The 17222-nt window shown below is 38.2% G+C and overlaps 1 protein-coding gene across 1 annotated transcript; it reads right to left on the bottom strand.

Annotated features, from left to right (window-relative positions):
- Positions 1 to 1560: 1560 nt before the first annotated feature.
- LOC104436449 lies at positions 1561 to 16297 on the bottom strand. The gene is given in 17 exon segments (XM_010049225.3): positions 1561 to 2602; positions 2875 to 3067; positions 4565 to 4622; positions 4721 to 4791; positions 4895 to 4969; positions 5247 to 5825; positions 7289 to 7377; positions 7458 to 7517; positions 7661 to 7755; positions 7864 to 8143; positions 8146 to 8612; positions 8899 to 9069; positions 11036 to 11156; positions 11159 to 11333; positions 12755 to 13034; positions 13105 to 13605; positions 16076 to 16297. Coding segments are annotated over 16 exon segments (3795 nt in total). The 5' UTR covers positions 13479 to 13605; positions 16076 to 16297; the 3' UTR covers positions 1561 to 1895.
- Positions 16298 to 17222: the final 925 nt, after the last annotated feature.

Consider the following 17222-nt stretch of genomic DNA (forward strand, 5'->3'; position numbering starts at 1 on the left):
TTATAATCCAATTTGCACATGAGAGGAGGTGTTTTGGGTTGGACTTTCTAACAAGAAGTCTACCATAGAAGCCAGTCAAATATGGAGAGGAAAACCACCATTCCATGAGGATAACTGAAGTCTATGCAAGACAAAGTAACCTCCTGATCTTTTATCATATGGACTCTTCTGCGTTTAAACAGGTCTGCCCGAAAAAGTAAGACCAATAAGGTTTCTGTTATAAACTTTCAATTGGCCCTGGAACAAAATTGTTATACAAGAGCCAACTTGTTATCCCCTTAGTATTAGGTGGTAGAAAACGGGCATGCTCCATCTTCGTAGAGCTATCAAGTTATCAACTATAACTGGAATTTAAACAGCATTGGTGCAAGCAGAGATGTCTAAGCACTTACTAGCAACCAAGAATAGCATAGCACAAGAAGAGATTTATAAAACATGCAGAGGGAAGCATTTGAAGGCAAGGACAGACAGGATTGAATCGCAGTCTGACCCTTGTGATTTTGGGCATTTCTGCATATAAGTATTATTGCATGTGTCTTTGAACAAAGAAGAATAGGACGGAAAGATACTTCAACTGAACATACGAGATTCCTTAGCAGATCAATCTCACAATTTCATACACCCGCATGATAGATAAAGGCTGGAAGTCCATCAATTACCTTAAGCTCTTGCAATCAACCTCACCAGAAAAGAAAGAAGTTTATGGACCATTTCACAACAAATGTGCATCACACAAATGGCTCCTGACAAAACGAGGAAGATCTTAGTGGTCCTTTTAACTTCTGAAGTCATAAATTAATAAAAATGAAAAAGTTGGAAACAATATCAGCGAATATTTTACATTGTACAAACATTTATCAGGCAGAGAGAAACCACATGCTAAAGATAAGGTCTCCCTTGCAATGCAAATATATATGCTAAATCAGGAAAGATTAGGCCCCTATCACTTTACTCAGATTATTTTTGCAACTAATGCAATGAGTCCTTAACATTTGCCACCTTCAATTAAATCAGATAAGATGTCAGAAAGAATTACCAATAAAATCATGAAATCACCTGAAACATCAATACATAGACTCTGACTGTTATTCAAGTCGACATGGAAGAATGCCATTTGCCTGCAGGATTTTGTTAATGATCCTTTGTCTTTATAGTCAAGTACCTGCAAGAGAGTAAGGCTTTCCAAAATCTGCCCCAACTTAGATCCAGTGAAGTAAAACACCACTTCAAGCATGGGAAAATAGCTAAAATCTACTAAATTCAGTGTAGACATCAAAGATTAAAAAAAAAATATATATATATATATCTTACCATTTACCACGTACTGCTAGGCACAAGATGGCTAGCAAACCACAATAGAAGAAACTTCCCAATCCTATTAAAGAGATATACAGCAGGAACGGGATATTGAGATTACATATATTGACCCAGCAAATAAGATTAATTCACATTCTACCAAAACTTCAATGGAGAAATGGCAGTTAACCAATAACTAAGTCAAATTATGGCCAGTAATTAAAGAGAGAAACACATCTAATAATGAACATAACTGCAGAGACCTTTCCTCCAATGAAAAGATGATATTATTTGAAATCAGAAATGTATGTACAAGAGGCATTGTACATTTTTGCAAAGATATAGTCCCTACAAATACTAACTTGTACGTTGAGCAAGATCTTTACATTCAGGGTCACCACCTTAGTACAGAGGCAAAATCGAAAACATCTGAAAGGCTCACTTCAAGATCAACTTCTGAAGAAGACTACAAAAGAATCTATATAACCTAATTTTGTTGACTTGATTGCACCCCTTCAAAGTAGGTTGTTCCTTTAACAACTGCAGTTTGTGTCTTTTTGTCAACAGTATAATTAATAAGACTATACAGAGAAACAACTTCAAACCATCATATTTACGTCTGAAAGATCATCCATAGGAATTTCAAGCCCCATAAAGTCATTCTCTTGCAGATTATCATCTTCAATGTTCAACCATGAAGCAAGGTCTTGGCCATGGTTATCCAAATCATCGGAAACACCAAGTTCATCAATTCCTGGTAGCTGCAGACCTGACAAATCAATTGGGTCCTCAAGCCCATCAAAACTAAAGCCAAGTTTTTCCTTGGAATTACTACTGGCTGTCACTACCTTGGAACCAGAAGGCAATGTTGATTTTGGCTGTTCTGATGTTCCAAGAAGTCCATTGATAGATACCGATAATTGAGTCATTTTCTGCTTGGGCTTCGCTTTAGATTTTCTTTCTCCCTTGGCAGTAAATACTGCTGATCGATTGCTTTTATTATTTCCCGTTCTAGATAGCACCTTTCCTTCTCTGTCCCTCTCACTCCTCTTTCCTTTAGTGCTGCTAGACAGAGAAGTTCCAAGGACTGATGGTGAAGTGGAAGAATTTCCAATTGTACCAGCTACAACCTCATGGAGCGACAATTCCCTCTTCTTTACTCTATTGAAGCATAAATCTTCTTTACCAGTGCTTTGTTCAGCCACAAGATTTCCAGGCAGTGGCACGTCCATGGAATTCATGTCACAATTATCCATTTTTTGACCAATAAGGGACACGGAAGGACTTTGCTGTGAACCCTTGGAAGCTGCAGAAGGGACGAAGAGCTTACTTGGTGAACAATAAACGAAGTGGACTTTACAGCATAGGCAACTTAAACAAAAATATTACAAGATGGAGACTACATATGCTATCGTGAAAATTAGATTTATTTATTTAGGGTCTCGGAAGCAGTACAAAAAAGATAATTACCAAATAAGTTCTAAAAGAATACCACTACACAACCTCTGGATTATACTTCTGAGATTATAACATCCCAAGGATGGTTAAAAGTGAAGGGATTTAATATGGAAGAATTACCTTCCAAAACTGTTCGACGAGAAGTCCCACTCAGAAAGATATCCCTAAACAAGGGCTCACTGAAGCAGCTCTTGCCAGTCTTTTCATATTGTTTGCACCGGTCTAACGTACGTTTAACAAATGCCAAAGCAGCTTGCTTGGCCATCTTGTTGGTTGAACTCTTCCCACTGGTGGGATTTGAACCCCCACACATCTAAGAACAAAGTTGATTATTATTAATGATAGGAAGATACACATGCAAAAAGATCGCTAAATGTAGATGTACTTATACAGAGCCACACAAGCACTCAAGCAAACCAGTGTGCATAGAGAGAGCGAGTTTTTTTTTTTTTGGGGAGGGGGAGGGGAGGGGGAGGTTTTGAGGCCCTGGTAGAAAACCTGATTTCTTTCGGCTCAATTATTCTCCGACATTAAATTAACAAAGCATAAGAGTTGTTATGGACCAATCTTAGAAATGTGAGACAGAATTTTTATTGACACCATTTTAGAACCATATTCTAAAGTTAGAGCTTTTCAGAAACTTGAAAACTGTGTCAATTTTTAAATACCATTTTCAACTAGGTCGGATGGTTGGTTATCCAAGTCTTTCTATGGTTCTTTCTTTGAGTGTGTGTGCATTTTGCATCTGCTATAGTTGGGGGGAGGATAAAAAGTGTTTGGAACCAAGAGCATGAAAGCATACACAGAATGAGAATAAGCTATGCCCATCCGTCAAGCAAAGGGGAAGCTTAAATGTTTTGACTGAACAATTAGATAATTTCTTTGCATTGAAGGGAGCATGGTTCAGCAAAAATAGTCGGTCTTTTCCATTGCCATGTCAAGGGGGCTAGGGCTAAGAAGAAAATGATAAAAGCAATTCTAAGAGGGGAAAAAAATAAACACAGGTGAACAGGCCATGAGGTGCTTCACAAGACTTTTGCACAGGTAAGAATGGCATCTGATGAACACTTCAGAAGTTTATTCCCTACGAATTTTTATTCGTTGGCTTAAGTAGAGAAATGGAAGTATTATGCTTCAACACGTAGCACCATACAAATTTTTTGTCAAAATTGGAGGGCTGACACATCGGACATCTATTCTCCATCTACTGGACAGAAAACCCTCTGTAATTCGCCCCAAACCCTCTTCCAATCAACAGTTTCAACTCTTTCAAGGATATTGTATTAGCTTACATGACATCTTCAGCAAAAATCGATGGAGATAATTCCATTTAGGTGATTTTGAGTTTGACAAACTGGTTCAATGGAAACGTACCAACAAATAACACCTTCTCATAACTATTTCTAGCATGAGCAGGATGGTCATGGGGTTTATATTTGCCCTCGGAGCCTTGGTTTCCAGAGCTCTCAAACTGCCTATTATGCTTTATCAACAATATCATCCCATTCCCTTTTAATTCAAGCATAACCACAAACAGAAATAATTTCTCTTAAACACTGCACATTCTCTTTCTCCACTCCACAGTTCACAGCAAACAACTAAAAAAAAAATTCCATTCCTAATCAAATAACTTAAAATGTTCCATTTCTAAGCAAATAACAAGAGAGGACTTTTTGCAAGAATATATTCCCATATACCCATATAACAGAAGTCCAAAGGAGTGTAACTCAACAATAGTAAGAGGAAATCTAGAAAAAAAATGCATGTGTACAATCACGATAACAAAAATAATCATGATGAGGAAACGTACCATATACTTCTTGTAAGCCATTTCTACGAGCTTCTCCATCGCATGTTGTTCGAACTCCCTAAGCAAGCAAATAAATGAACCACCTATAAGTCACTGACGCATCAGAAGATCAACTAAGGAGAGTAATAATGGAATCTGAACTGAAAAGAAGGTTACTTTTCTTGAGTTTCTTTTGTTTCTGCAGCAACCTTGATCAGTCTTTCCAAAAAACCTTTGTTCTTGGATACCTATAAAAGGAAAAAACAAGCAACAGCTAAATAACAGATCAAATGGACAGATACATGCAAATGGTAGCCGAAAATAAAGCATGCAGGAACTTTGAAAAAACACCTGCATGTGGTATTTCTCCACTAATTGCATGATCTCATCATTGACTCCTTTCCTCTCCATTTGCTCACCATGAGGCTGATTTAAAAGGTAATTTTCAGATAAAAACCAGTTAAGCATGATTCAAATGACAAAAGTACTCATCCAGGTAATATATTCCCTCAAGCGTATCGGCATTTCACACAGCACAAAATGCCAAAAGACAGAAACATGTAGATACATAGCATTATCCAGAAAAGTAAAAACTACCGACATAACTATGGCATGAGATTAATGGAAAAGTTTCCAATGCAAAGAATTTCAGTAAATACATACAGACGAAAGCAATAGGCATTTAATGTACATATGTACCTACCATGGCCTCAGGGAAGAGCGCAATACTGTGAACCTCCAGGATAAGTCTTTCATCTATACTCATGCAATCATATTTAACTTCTGAATGCCCCGTGCTCGGCATCATTATTTGGTCTCTGACTAATCCATTTATTGGATGTTCAAAGCCTGAATTTATCCCTGTCCTTATCATGTCGACAATATCATTGTCATGCTCTTCATGGTCAGGAATGCAAGATACCATGTGACCATTGAGACCCAGGGCACTAGAATACCGATGGTTATGAAGTGGTTGGCAACTAAAACTATTTAAATCCATTTCTCTATCTAGCTTGAGCCTTGATCCATGTGCATCATTTATGAGATCATCATTTTCAAAGCTGCCACAATCAGCCTCCTCCTCTGGAATTAGGGCCGCTATGAGCCTCTGACAAAGAGGGATCGTGTTTTGATCTGGCGCTGCTACTTCCATCTGTCCAGCAAGATCAAGCCCCATCTGCCTTTCCCCTTCAACCAACCCAAACCCATTGGGATAACTACACCAATTATCTGTATCGGTAGCAACAAGATTTGGTGTTTGAGTTACAGAATCAAAATTTCCCTGTAAAGTCATAAGAACAAAACCTTCAATTAGCGAAGTAGCAGAGAAACCAGAAACATCTCTCTTCACACAACAGGACTCGCCTATTTATAACTTCTAAAGAACATATAAAAAGTTATATGGTTAAAGGTACATCAGGAAACTCTTTTTTATTTATCTGGTATTGACAAAAGAGCCATAATTTCATGTGCCCTTGGTATAGTTTGTCTACTCCTTCAAAATCTCTCCCCAGACTTCCAAAGATGAAAAACTTTTCATCTCCAAACTGCATCTATTAAGAAAGTTAAATAGATAAACGTAAGGAATTTGAGTTTCCATCCCAGTTGTTGAGCTGAATGATTCAATCAATTCCATCTGTAGACCAGTAATTCTCTGAAGAATTGAGATTCACAGATACTTCCTCAATTTGCGGGGGTATATTCATGAAGAATTTGGCTCTCATACAGAATCAGAAGATGAAAATTGGTATCTCTCGGTTATGCTTTCCTAACTCCAAATTGAATGAACCACTTAATAAAGTGATCTATTGAGGATCTCGATAACTAAAATGAACTGACGCAGCCTCTGGTCCTCGCTTAATCCAAATCTACCTAAAGCATAACTAAGTGCTTTTGACACCATAGGGGTCACTTGGATGATGGGTGGTTCAGTCCATTTCATTCCATTCATAGGAGAAAAGTGCCCATACCAGGTTAGTAAATAGTGCTTGCAGCTGTACCGATGAAAGATATTACAAGATAATCCTTGAAAATGTACCATAATTTGAGATGGTGAAGTATCTAAATGTATGATGGCAAAGAGAGAACCCACTCTCTTGAACCATCTCTTCCCACAATGTGGAAACAACCCATATCCAATCCTTATATGTACTGCATTCCACACAATCATGGGTCCTCAGAAACCAAATTAATTCCCTTTTTTGTCATGGACACTTTTACTCTAACCAATCCTTCATTAGTATCAAAGCCTATGAAACGATCTTATAATTGAGGAATCCCAAAACCTAAACGTGACAAGTACTGATTTGCATTTCCCGTAAAAAAGAAACAAAAAAAGGATAATGAATTATCTGTGATGTCCGACATGTTACAGGGTGATTAATGGGCCTAAGTTATGCCCAAGCCCTCTAAGTTGGCAAGTACACATACTTGAGAATTCCACCTACACTAGGGGATTATCAATTTACATAGATGAAAAAGTCCAAGAGTAATAGATGAGCTTTGTCATTGAATTTCCCACCAGATAAATTTCATACTTTCAATACTGGGAAGACAATAGAAGGCAGGTGCTGAAGAAATTTTTCCAGAACAATGTCCTCCTTTGATTGCAATAAAACATCTTACTCAACAAATTTATAGAAGTGAATATGTAGAATGACTAAGGACATCATCTAAATCCATGACAAATCAGTCAAATAATAGCAACTTAATAAGTTTTCCAGAAGAGGCAAGAAAGAGAAATACCTGTTGCTTCAAATAAGCAATGTCTTCATCAAATATAAAACCAAAGACCGCTTCCATTTGCATCAAAAACTCGTTCGGGACCACATGAGCTGCAACAGAAAACCAATTAAGTGAAAACAAAAGGCTAACGCAAAAATTGAAGGGAATGCAGAATTCTTTGAACACATACATGGATTAACGACAGCATTGGCAGCAGCCAATAGCTCTTCATGCCCATCATCAGAGCCAACTAAGAGAATCAACAAAGAAAAAATGTAAGGATATCAGAACATCTGGGGAACATGAGGGGAGCTCAACAATATATTTATTAGAAGTTGGCCAAAAATGAAAAGATGAAGGAAAAAAAAGGCTGTACAAGATCAAACACAATACCCAGAAAATCTGCAGCCACATTGACTGATTGATGCCGTTGACGAGTATAGGCCTTTCTGTCAGAAAGTTTCCTAGATGTTGGACGGCCAGCTTTGCTGTGAGTAAGGTACAAATTAAGAGATCATAATCAATAGGTAACACCTAAAAGTCTCCTTGCATTAGTTACATTTCCTAAAAAGAAATGACTGGAAAGTGTGTTGTACCTTTCAGTTCTGTCCAAACCAAGTTTGGCACTTTTAAGAGGTTGTGCAGTGTCCTCATTGCCAAGTTTCTCACTTGATACTGGCAAGAGCGATCTGGAGGAAGTAAAACCGCGCCCACTCCTCCCTTGCCTTCGGACACCATCTCCTAAGTCCTCCCTTGGAATTAACTTATTCTTCCTTGATGATGATACCAAAGTAGAAATCTTCTGTACAGAATGGCCAGATTTCTCATCCACTTCATCAGACTTCTTGGTTTTATCCCTTGATTTAAATTCAGCAGCCCCATGTCCTCGCCTTCTGATAACGGGGTGGAAGATAATGGGTCAGCTTTCAATCTAACAGGCTGAGGAGAACTGCTTGGCATACGTCTGGGAAACCCCAATCCAACTTCATTTCCCACAACATCAGAACTGGTATCCATAGGAGAGGTTTCGTCATTACTGGGAACAGATGGAACAAAATTTCTTCTCCTAGCAGTTCGGGGAATTTTCTGAGGCCTTGGCCAGCAAGCAACAGGTGGAGAAGAAGATCGCCCTGATGCTGTGCGTTTGCGACTTTGTGCCCCAACAGCAACAGAAGACTTGGTTGTACAATTGGGGATCTCCCAATCATTAGACACAGTTGGACTGTTGACAACTGGGGACAACTTAGGCGCAACGCCAGAACTTGATCTTGGACCTCTAACAGATGCAGTCATTCTTGTGCTAGATGTAGGACTTGCAGAAGTTAAATCATCACGGGCATTTGTCCTGGGTTTTAATAAGATAGAGAAATTGAAATTGGATGCAAATTGGACAGAATGTCACATCAACTAGAGTTAAACTATTAAGAAGTTCTTGCAGTGAGAAGAAAAGAGAACTCCCATCATGTCAGAAACTTGAAAGTCAAGAATTAAGAAGCTATCAACTAAAACAAACCAAGATAATAATTGGCGCAGCAGAATAAGCTGATAAGATGCAAATGAGAACCCGCTTATGCACAACAAAATTTTGATATATACAAATTTATATCTGAAGCTGAGAATATAATTCATACTTATTAACAGCTTTGAGATTTATCCGTTCCTTGTCTGAGATAGGACGATCTTTCTTGTCACGGGAACTGCTGTCCAGGTCAGCCTTAGGTAATGAAGTACGTGCACAGAAGCTATTTTGAGAGATAGCTTCTGCTTTTCCAACTCCAGGGGATCCATTACCAACTCCTGGCCTACATTATGGGCAACAGAAAGAAAGATACATCTTGAATTTTCACGAGAAGTACATAATGGAAGAAAAGAGCTGGCTACTTCTTTGACAATATAACACTTGAGATGTTGATTGCATAATAAATCACAAAGAAAATGGGCTTCAACTTGGCTGCTGTATCACCCCAATCAGAGTCTTTTTGCCAGGCAGAGTGTTTGATGACATGCAATTATCGCCCTTGTGCCACTAGATTATTATGAAATATGCTGTGCTAATATAATGTCTTTAAGTTACTGGAAATATAATGTCTTTCAGTCAGTGGAAGTTCCCATTAGGACTACAAGTAGACAAACAACCAACTCCAGGTAAAAATAGTCATAACTTGCCTTTGCAGTCTAAAATTGTGAATAAATAGATATATTGATCCTGTGCAGCTCGAAGTGTAGCAAGTGATGCTAAAATCTCTTGTATGTGCAGAAAATTTTAACTAAAATAAACAAAAGAGGAATTCAACCCTTTTCATACAGAATTGTAGTTGCAAAACACATTACATCTCACACAAAACTTATTAAGTATCTATGAACAATGAAGCAGTTGAATTGGTTATGCCCATGCCCATTTAATGCTGTTGGCTAAGCTGGCAAGGTACCTTTGTCAGGATAAATATGCAAATATCTGTGAAAAACTAAACTAATTTGAAATGTCCAAATACATATAAGCCGACTACTAGGGTTGTTGCTTCTAGTCAAGTGAATTAATTATGTCAATTCTAATTTTGTTAGATGCATGAACTTTCAAGTTTATGCACTCTATAATATCAGCAGCAAGGATAGCTTTTTAATTCTCCTTCAACAAATCAATCCCAATGTAGAATCTGAGTTGAGACTTGTTGCCATGGACTCTTCCTCAGCACACTTTCTCTGAAACAAATGCCTAGCAAGGATAGCCATATTATCTAGATACAATTTTAGAGTTACTTACAGAATAAAATACACGCACATACCCCAACTCAGAAAACTACAAGATTCATATTTCGACAATAAAACATGATACTGTCCAATTTTTCTTTTAGAAGGTCAAAAACAACTTTCACTCTCAGCAGGTATGACATAAGCACAAGGAAGATGCCTTCAGTGATCAATCCACCATTTTCTTTTCACGCAAACTGGAGAAGAATCAATAGCATGCCATTGCTTGTAGTATAAAAAAACCAGAGATGAAAAGGAGAGAAATTAAAAAATTTACTAATGCGAAATATCACAAATTCCTATATGGATACAGATCGATTGCTTTGTCAACCACTTATCAAGTGCCTACGGTGATTTCCATCCTTTGTAGCTTAAGTATAGTCAAATAAACTTTTAGCCTGCTGAAAAAATGAAGGTGAAAGAGGATACTCCGTACAAGGGAAGGCCAAAATAATTCACCTCAGTCATTACTGAGTTTACTGATTGAAACAGCTGTCTATCTACAGGAAACTTTTTACATATCCATTACGATTAACTTTGCTCGCTCTCACTTGTGACTTGGGGCTTGCCCCGATTGTGGTATTCAGATTGAGAAATCATGCATATAACAAAGAAATCCAGAATAAATGTTGGTGAAACCTGAAATGCACAGCCGTTTTTGCAATGATAGGAAATATCATGTACTAATAATGTTGATCTGCAATGATAATCCTTTTCCCTGGTACTTGAAATATCATTGAGTTTGTTAACATCATGCTTGGTCTATATCTATTGCTTGAGTTTATAAGGATAATGGACTTTCTGTCATTATTATTCTAAGAAAAATGAAGAAGAAGAATAGAAGCACTAGGAGGAACGTTCGCCCAGAGATGAACAAAGTTGTCTCAATTCCTGAACTGCTTCCACCAACCACACTCTAGAGTAATGGAAAAACATGAGGAAGTTGTATAGACATTATTTCTCTAATACTAACATAATTAAAATCGAAAGATTGACCATACAGAGAATTATAAGATGTACCTGAGCTCATTTGACTCATTATTCAACTTTGGTCGGGCATCGTTAACAGATCTTTGCTGCATTCCTTGCTTGGAATCCCGGTAACCATCGGCAGGTTTAGCGGAGGATACACCTGGGGATAATCCGACTTTATTCCAGATCGTTTCTTCTTCATTTTAGACTTTTCCCAACCATCAACGCCGATTGACCGTGTCCTTTCCTCACACTGAGGGGCACCACTATTTGCTAGCTTAGGCAGTTCCCTTTCCCTATCAGCAGGCCCAGATGTCCTTACTGATGTATTAGCCCGTGCATCCGTCTATATCAATCCGAAAGAAAATGTCAACCCACCCATTGAAACTATAGAGCAGAAAATTTTTGCAGATCAAAAAGAAGATCAGTAAGCTAATGACACCACACAAAAAAAGAAAAAAGAAAAAGAAAAAAAAGGTAGAACCCACAGTTACTATTTACCCAATATGATGAGCAACATCATGAACGAAGAACACACATAATAAGGCCTCGCTGATATTCCTATAAAGTAATGTAGCAAGATACTGGTTTAAATGCCAGTAAACGCACTTCAACCAAATCAACTCAGAATAAAGAGTCAGGCGGCAATTTTTAACACAAACTAGAGCATAATTCATGTATGACATTATACTAGCAGGGTATGGTATTATACTAGCCTTCTCCACGTCCTAACAATGTAGAAAAAAGAGGCAAACTACAGGTTAACAGGCATATCGATTTATCTACAGATAAATAGAATTAGCTTGTTTATCATAATAGTGTCAACAAAAAATCTTTATCTGAGTTCATTAAGCGACACAATTAGCCATCTTAGCTGCCAAGGCTTCAGCTCGTAGAGGTTCATCAGTGTCATGTTTGCAAAGGTTCCACAGCTGTGATCTCTTTGTCAACTGCTGCTATTAAGCCATAGGGCCACATTGCCACATCCACATTTGGTTTTACAACACCAATGAGGAGGAAGAGAACTATAATCAAACTAACTCAGTTTATTTGGTTTTGGATTTTATCATACACAAATACTCATGTGATTATGTTCTATGTTAATACTAACTATATTCAAGTAAGGTAGACATATCTGTCAAAAAATATTCAATTGCTTGATAAAAAGAATAAAAAATAAAACAAGAGAAAAATTTGGAACCTGGAGTGAACCTAGAACTTTTGGATTCCACTGGTTCCAGTTTCAGGGTGGTAAAAAGGCAAACGATAGGTTTCAGGTTCAAAAATTAGGAAATGGGGTCCATAGGATAGGTTCAAGGTAAGGCAAACACCCAAGCCACCATGGAACCTTGACAACCATGGTATATATTATGATGGGTTATGTTTCAAATGGGATCTGGACAAGATAAATTAAACATGTTGAGCTGGAATTAGTTATTTAAGTGTACATTTTTTTACTTAACACCACACAAACACAAATTGCCATGGCTCTTCCAATTACAATGGATGAAAGAAAATCTAATGGACACAGAGTTTTAAAACAACTTGCAATATTAGCATGAAAATGTTCCATTGCAACTAATTAGGTGAAAAATAAATAAGAAACAACACATTAACCAGGCATGAGAATTGTCATTGTTGAATATATTAGCTTCATTTATAGCAGAACTAGAAGATCACCAGCCAGCACTAAGAGGCTAAATGCAAGTTATAGCTAAAGCACAATCAACTCTATAAAATTTAAAAATAGCTCATCGGAAAGTAAACCTTTGCATCCATTAATGAGGTCCGAGTGCGTTTATTTGGAACTGAGCCTTTAGTTCGGTCCTCGGACTTTTGCTGGCCAAGCTCAAAAGCACCAGTGCTGGCGTTATTTTGGGTTCCTATCTTAGCAAGGCCCGATCCAACCATAGATCGGTCACTTGATATCATGGCACCAGAGCGATCATTGGAAAAAACATCAGGACGAGATCTCTTCTTTGTAGTTAGACCAGGGAAAAACTCGTTTAGTGTCAATAATGCTTCGCCAAATATTCTTGCTCGTTCCCTGCCAAATAAAGCACTTTTACCAACTGATCCAATTTCCAATTTTTAGAATGAGATACACAATGAAATACCTGGCTTTATTAGAAGTTTCACGCAAACTTCGTTTAAGCTCCTCCAGAGATGGCTTGCCTTTTGAAATGTTTAAAGGAGAATCATCGGCTGAAAAGCCCAGAGCAACAATTATACCTCGTTTTAAGTCACCGTGTTTATTAGACCTATAATCCGCAGCCATCAATTTCGAATCAAATGGTAAGTATTGGAAGAAATTCATAACTTCCGCCTGTGGTGTTGAAGAACTGTTCCTTGACATTGAATTCTCCATGCTCTCACGAAAGCTGCCTGACCTCTCCATTGGAGTTGCTATGTGGGATCCACGCGACCCACTGCCATATAGTGACCTATCAGGGCTGCTAGAAGACAGATCAAATTTACTGGATGATGCCATTGCACCAGCGTCTCTAATTCATCAATGTCACATATCTGATAAGCAGACTGAAACATGACAAAACTGCAATGCTGGTGGACATAAGGATCAGTTATATGCCCTCGAGTAAAAGGTACAACTTTGTCACCTGAAAAGTTAGTAGGAAAGCAAATCGTCAATAACTTTGAAAGGGCATAACACTGCTTCTATCACTAAGGATTGGACTAATATCAGAGACCAATATATGATCCAGAAACTGCCAATGCTGGTTCAACTGACAATAAGTTCGAAAAACTATCTTATAATATAGAAAAGGTCAGAAGAGCAGACAGAAAATCTTCAGTCATCTTCCATTGTTTGGATAATCACTTTACTAGAGCCGACAACAGATTTGAAAGGGTGCATCAAGTCCTCCATCTCTTGGCACCTTAGTGAAGGGGGATTTAACCATTCTCAACTAATCATGAAAATATATCTTTAAAACAGTAGCTTCTAATCATATTGATAGATGAACATTTCTTACAAAAGTAAAAAGTTAAGTCCACAGAGTACTCTGGCTATACAAACTACTGTTCAGCTAAATCTAGTGCAACAGATTGGAGAAAGCTCTTCAGCAAGAAGTACAACAATAAAACAAGAAACCGCTGATACCAAGAATCACGAGATGCCATAACATTACTGAATCTGCGTAACATAATTCTAAGACTATATCTAATGAGTTGATTACTGTTAAGGAGAAATTATTCGGCAATGTTCTGACCATCAACTGGACCATCCTTTCCGGCCATTTATTCAATGTGTCATCTCTCTTCTGCCATTAAACTTTTCTTATTTTCAATTTGATCACATACTGATAGTATCTATCTTGTATTGTGTTTGATTAAAAATCAGCAATAAATGCTTCATTCTTTCAGGAAAAATGACTAATGAACAAGGAAACGACCAGTGCACTGACGCAAGTACACAACCTATTCTTGTGGTTAATTAAGTTGAGTCAAATGCTCAGCATCCTAAATTGCAGATGCTTAAGCGTTTATTCTGCAAAAAATTGTCCTGATGTCCATTTACTTGTCTCATTTTTAGTTAAAAATTCTTCCGCTTCACTAGCATGTGTGCTTTCCATTGCTCTTAGCATCATTCTGTCACTCCCACTTCCACTTGTTATTTCAATATGATCACCATTACTATGAGCCGATCATCAGGGATGCAAGATCCTATAATCTCTCAGCATTGGAAAAATTATAGGACATCCAATCTGCTCAACTGGAAAGCTTATCGACCCTAGTTTTATAGTTTAATATGTTATCCTGGTGTGGTTCTTTAGATCTTTTCGGTGCAACTTGTAGATGCACAAAGTGTTTCGCCGTTCAACATTTCTTGTTCTGAGTATCAGCACTGTAACTTCCCAAAAAATACCCTCCGAAAGAGATTTTTCACTTATGCAAATGCATACTTTTAAGCATGAGACTTGGGCTAGAAGCAGAAGTATGCTGCATAAATATCACCTGAAAATGTTTCTAAAATGAATGTTGCTTTCACATTGTATGTCTAAAATCTCATCAGAGTAGTCATGGCACCCCACATTTTGAATCGGAACAAATATGAGTTTTAAGATCAAACTTTTGTAAATTGAGATCCCAAAAACAAGGAGCTTCCTGGCACTCATGGTATACCCGCATCTAAAGATGATCTAGATAACGACAGTGGGCCACATTCAAACCCCTATCTGCCTATACAATAAGTCAAACCGGCAGAGAAAAGTCCATGTCGATGCGATCAAACATCAAGCAAAAGAGCAACCTTGGTATTTCCCATATACGGTAAGAAATTTAAGTTCTCAACTTGATAATGCCAACAATCAACTCTTGCATCGAGTTCAAACACTATTTCAGCCTCGACAAAGCAACTAAAGCCCAAATGGCCAAGAGATATGTCAATGCATTTCAACAGGCACTTAATGGTTTCTTTCCTTATTCTACTGCTGCTACAATCCTCAGCAATAATGTAAATAGAAAATCTAGTTCCCTCATTACCCTTCAACATAAAAACTAATACTAAATATCTATAATCCCACAAACTTCAGTGCAAGATCAGGATTCAACCATTCGCAGCAACAATTTATACGTGCTCACTTCCTATTAAGCATGCGCGACACAAGCATTAACACTTCGCTCCGGAAAGATCACATTTCTTTTCTCTATTCGGGCAGATGATAGCTTGCCTAAAATTTACTTCCCTTCTCTGCTCAGTTCAAGTTCAAAACCCCGCCCTTCTCTCTTCCCACCACTTAAATCAGAGAAAAAAACATTTCCACACTCAAAACACTGCGTCACCCGGAACTCGACCACAACGTTTCCTTAGGAAACGCATTCATTCAAACTCCAGTCCAATCACAGCTGAACACGCGAAAGCTCCGTCCAAATTATACCAAGCATTTAAAGCCCCCCCTGCACACCCCGAAAACACGAATTGCAGATGCTGCCACTCGAATCGACCGGAAAATGCCGGAAGAAAGTGCCGGAATCCAGCTCCACACACCGACAACCAGCTCCCGATCGAAGAATCAAACCCTAGGACTTCAATCAAAGTGAGCAGCTAAAATCAATGCCGGAATTCACCTCTTCAATCGCGACGCCGGATGGGGTGGAGGAAACGACGGAACGAGCTCGCTCGATTCCGGCGGCGGAGGAGGAGCGAGCCGAGCGCGGCTGCCGGCGGGGAAACGGGTCGGAATTGCGGCTCCGGAGCTCCGAATCGGAGAGGTTCGTACGATGGCTATGGAGGTCGAAGCCACCCTTCTCTTCCCCCTGGAGTTTTGATCGGCAATGAACTGGCCCAAGCCGAAATTACGCTCCTACCCCTGCTAAAATCAAAGTGGGATTGGGAAATAATTCCCCGGCGCCGAGACATTTCTGGAAATTTTGGGGAAAATATTTCAGCTCATTTAAAATGGGAACTCCCTGACTCACATGAGTTAGGCTATACCAAGATGCAATTATTTATCATCCTAAAAAATAAAATGATTTGTTATTATCATAATTCTTCTTCCTTTTTAGGATATTACTCCTTCCCCCCAAAAAAAGCTCAAATTGCAGTTGGAAGTTTCGTCACAACACGAACAAATTCGTTTTTGACGTTAATAATGAATTGCGAATTCAATTCTTAATATTGTTATTCCTAATTTATCGTTAATCAGAGCGTCTGTGGTCGTGCAATTGGAAGAACATAATCGAAATGGCAATAATTTGCTCTATGTTAAAAAGATGTCGAGATTACTTACTTAACTATGCAAATTGGGGCGCAAGCACTCTAAATAATACTTGTATTTAGATCCTGATACATTTAATAGAGTCGAGATACATATAATTTGAGAGTGAATTTTCGTTTAAGATAAACGCACTCAAAGGATAAATCAATGTATCAATGTTAGTTCTTAAAACTGAATGTTGTGATCTACACAACGTTAATATCTTTTTAACTTTTGAAATTTGATGAAAATTGAACAAACATTATTCGCTGGTATTGAATTTCGCGAGATACAATTCTAGATCCTCTTATTTTCAGTATTTGGTCACATAAAAGAGTTTTCTTCCCCGAGCTTCGAGATTAGTAACTTCTGTGCTTCTTTTATTGAAAAGGGAGCGCTTTTTTTCCTTTCCTTTTTTTGGAAAGAACTCAAAGAAAATGAGCACTAATTGGAATGAAGGTTCTCGAAGCGCAGCTCAGCTTCACGGCAATATTCCACAGTCGGACCGATGCGAAGAA

The sequence above is a fragment of the Eucalyptus grandis genome, chromosome 3 (assembly GCF_016545825.1).
Source record: "Eucalyptus grandis isolate ANBG69807.140 chromosome 3, ASM1654582v1, whole genome shotgun sequence".
Classification (NCBI taxonomy): domain Eukaryota; kingdom Viridiplantae; phylum Streptophyta; class Magnoliopsida; order Myrtales; family Myrtaceae; genus Eucalyptus; species Eucalyptus grandis.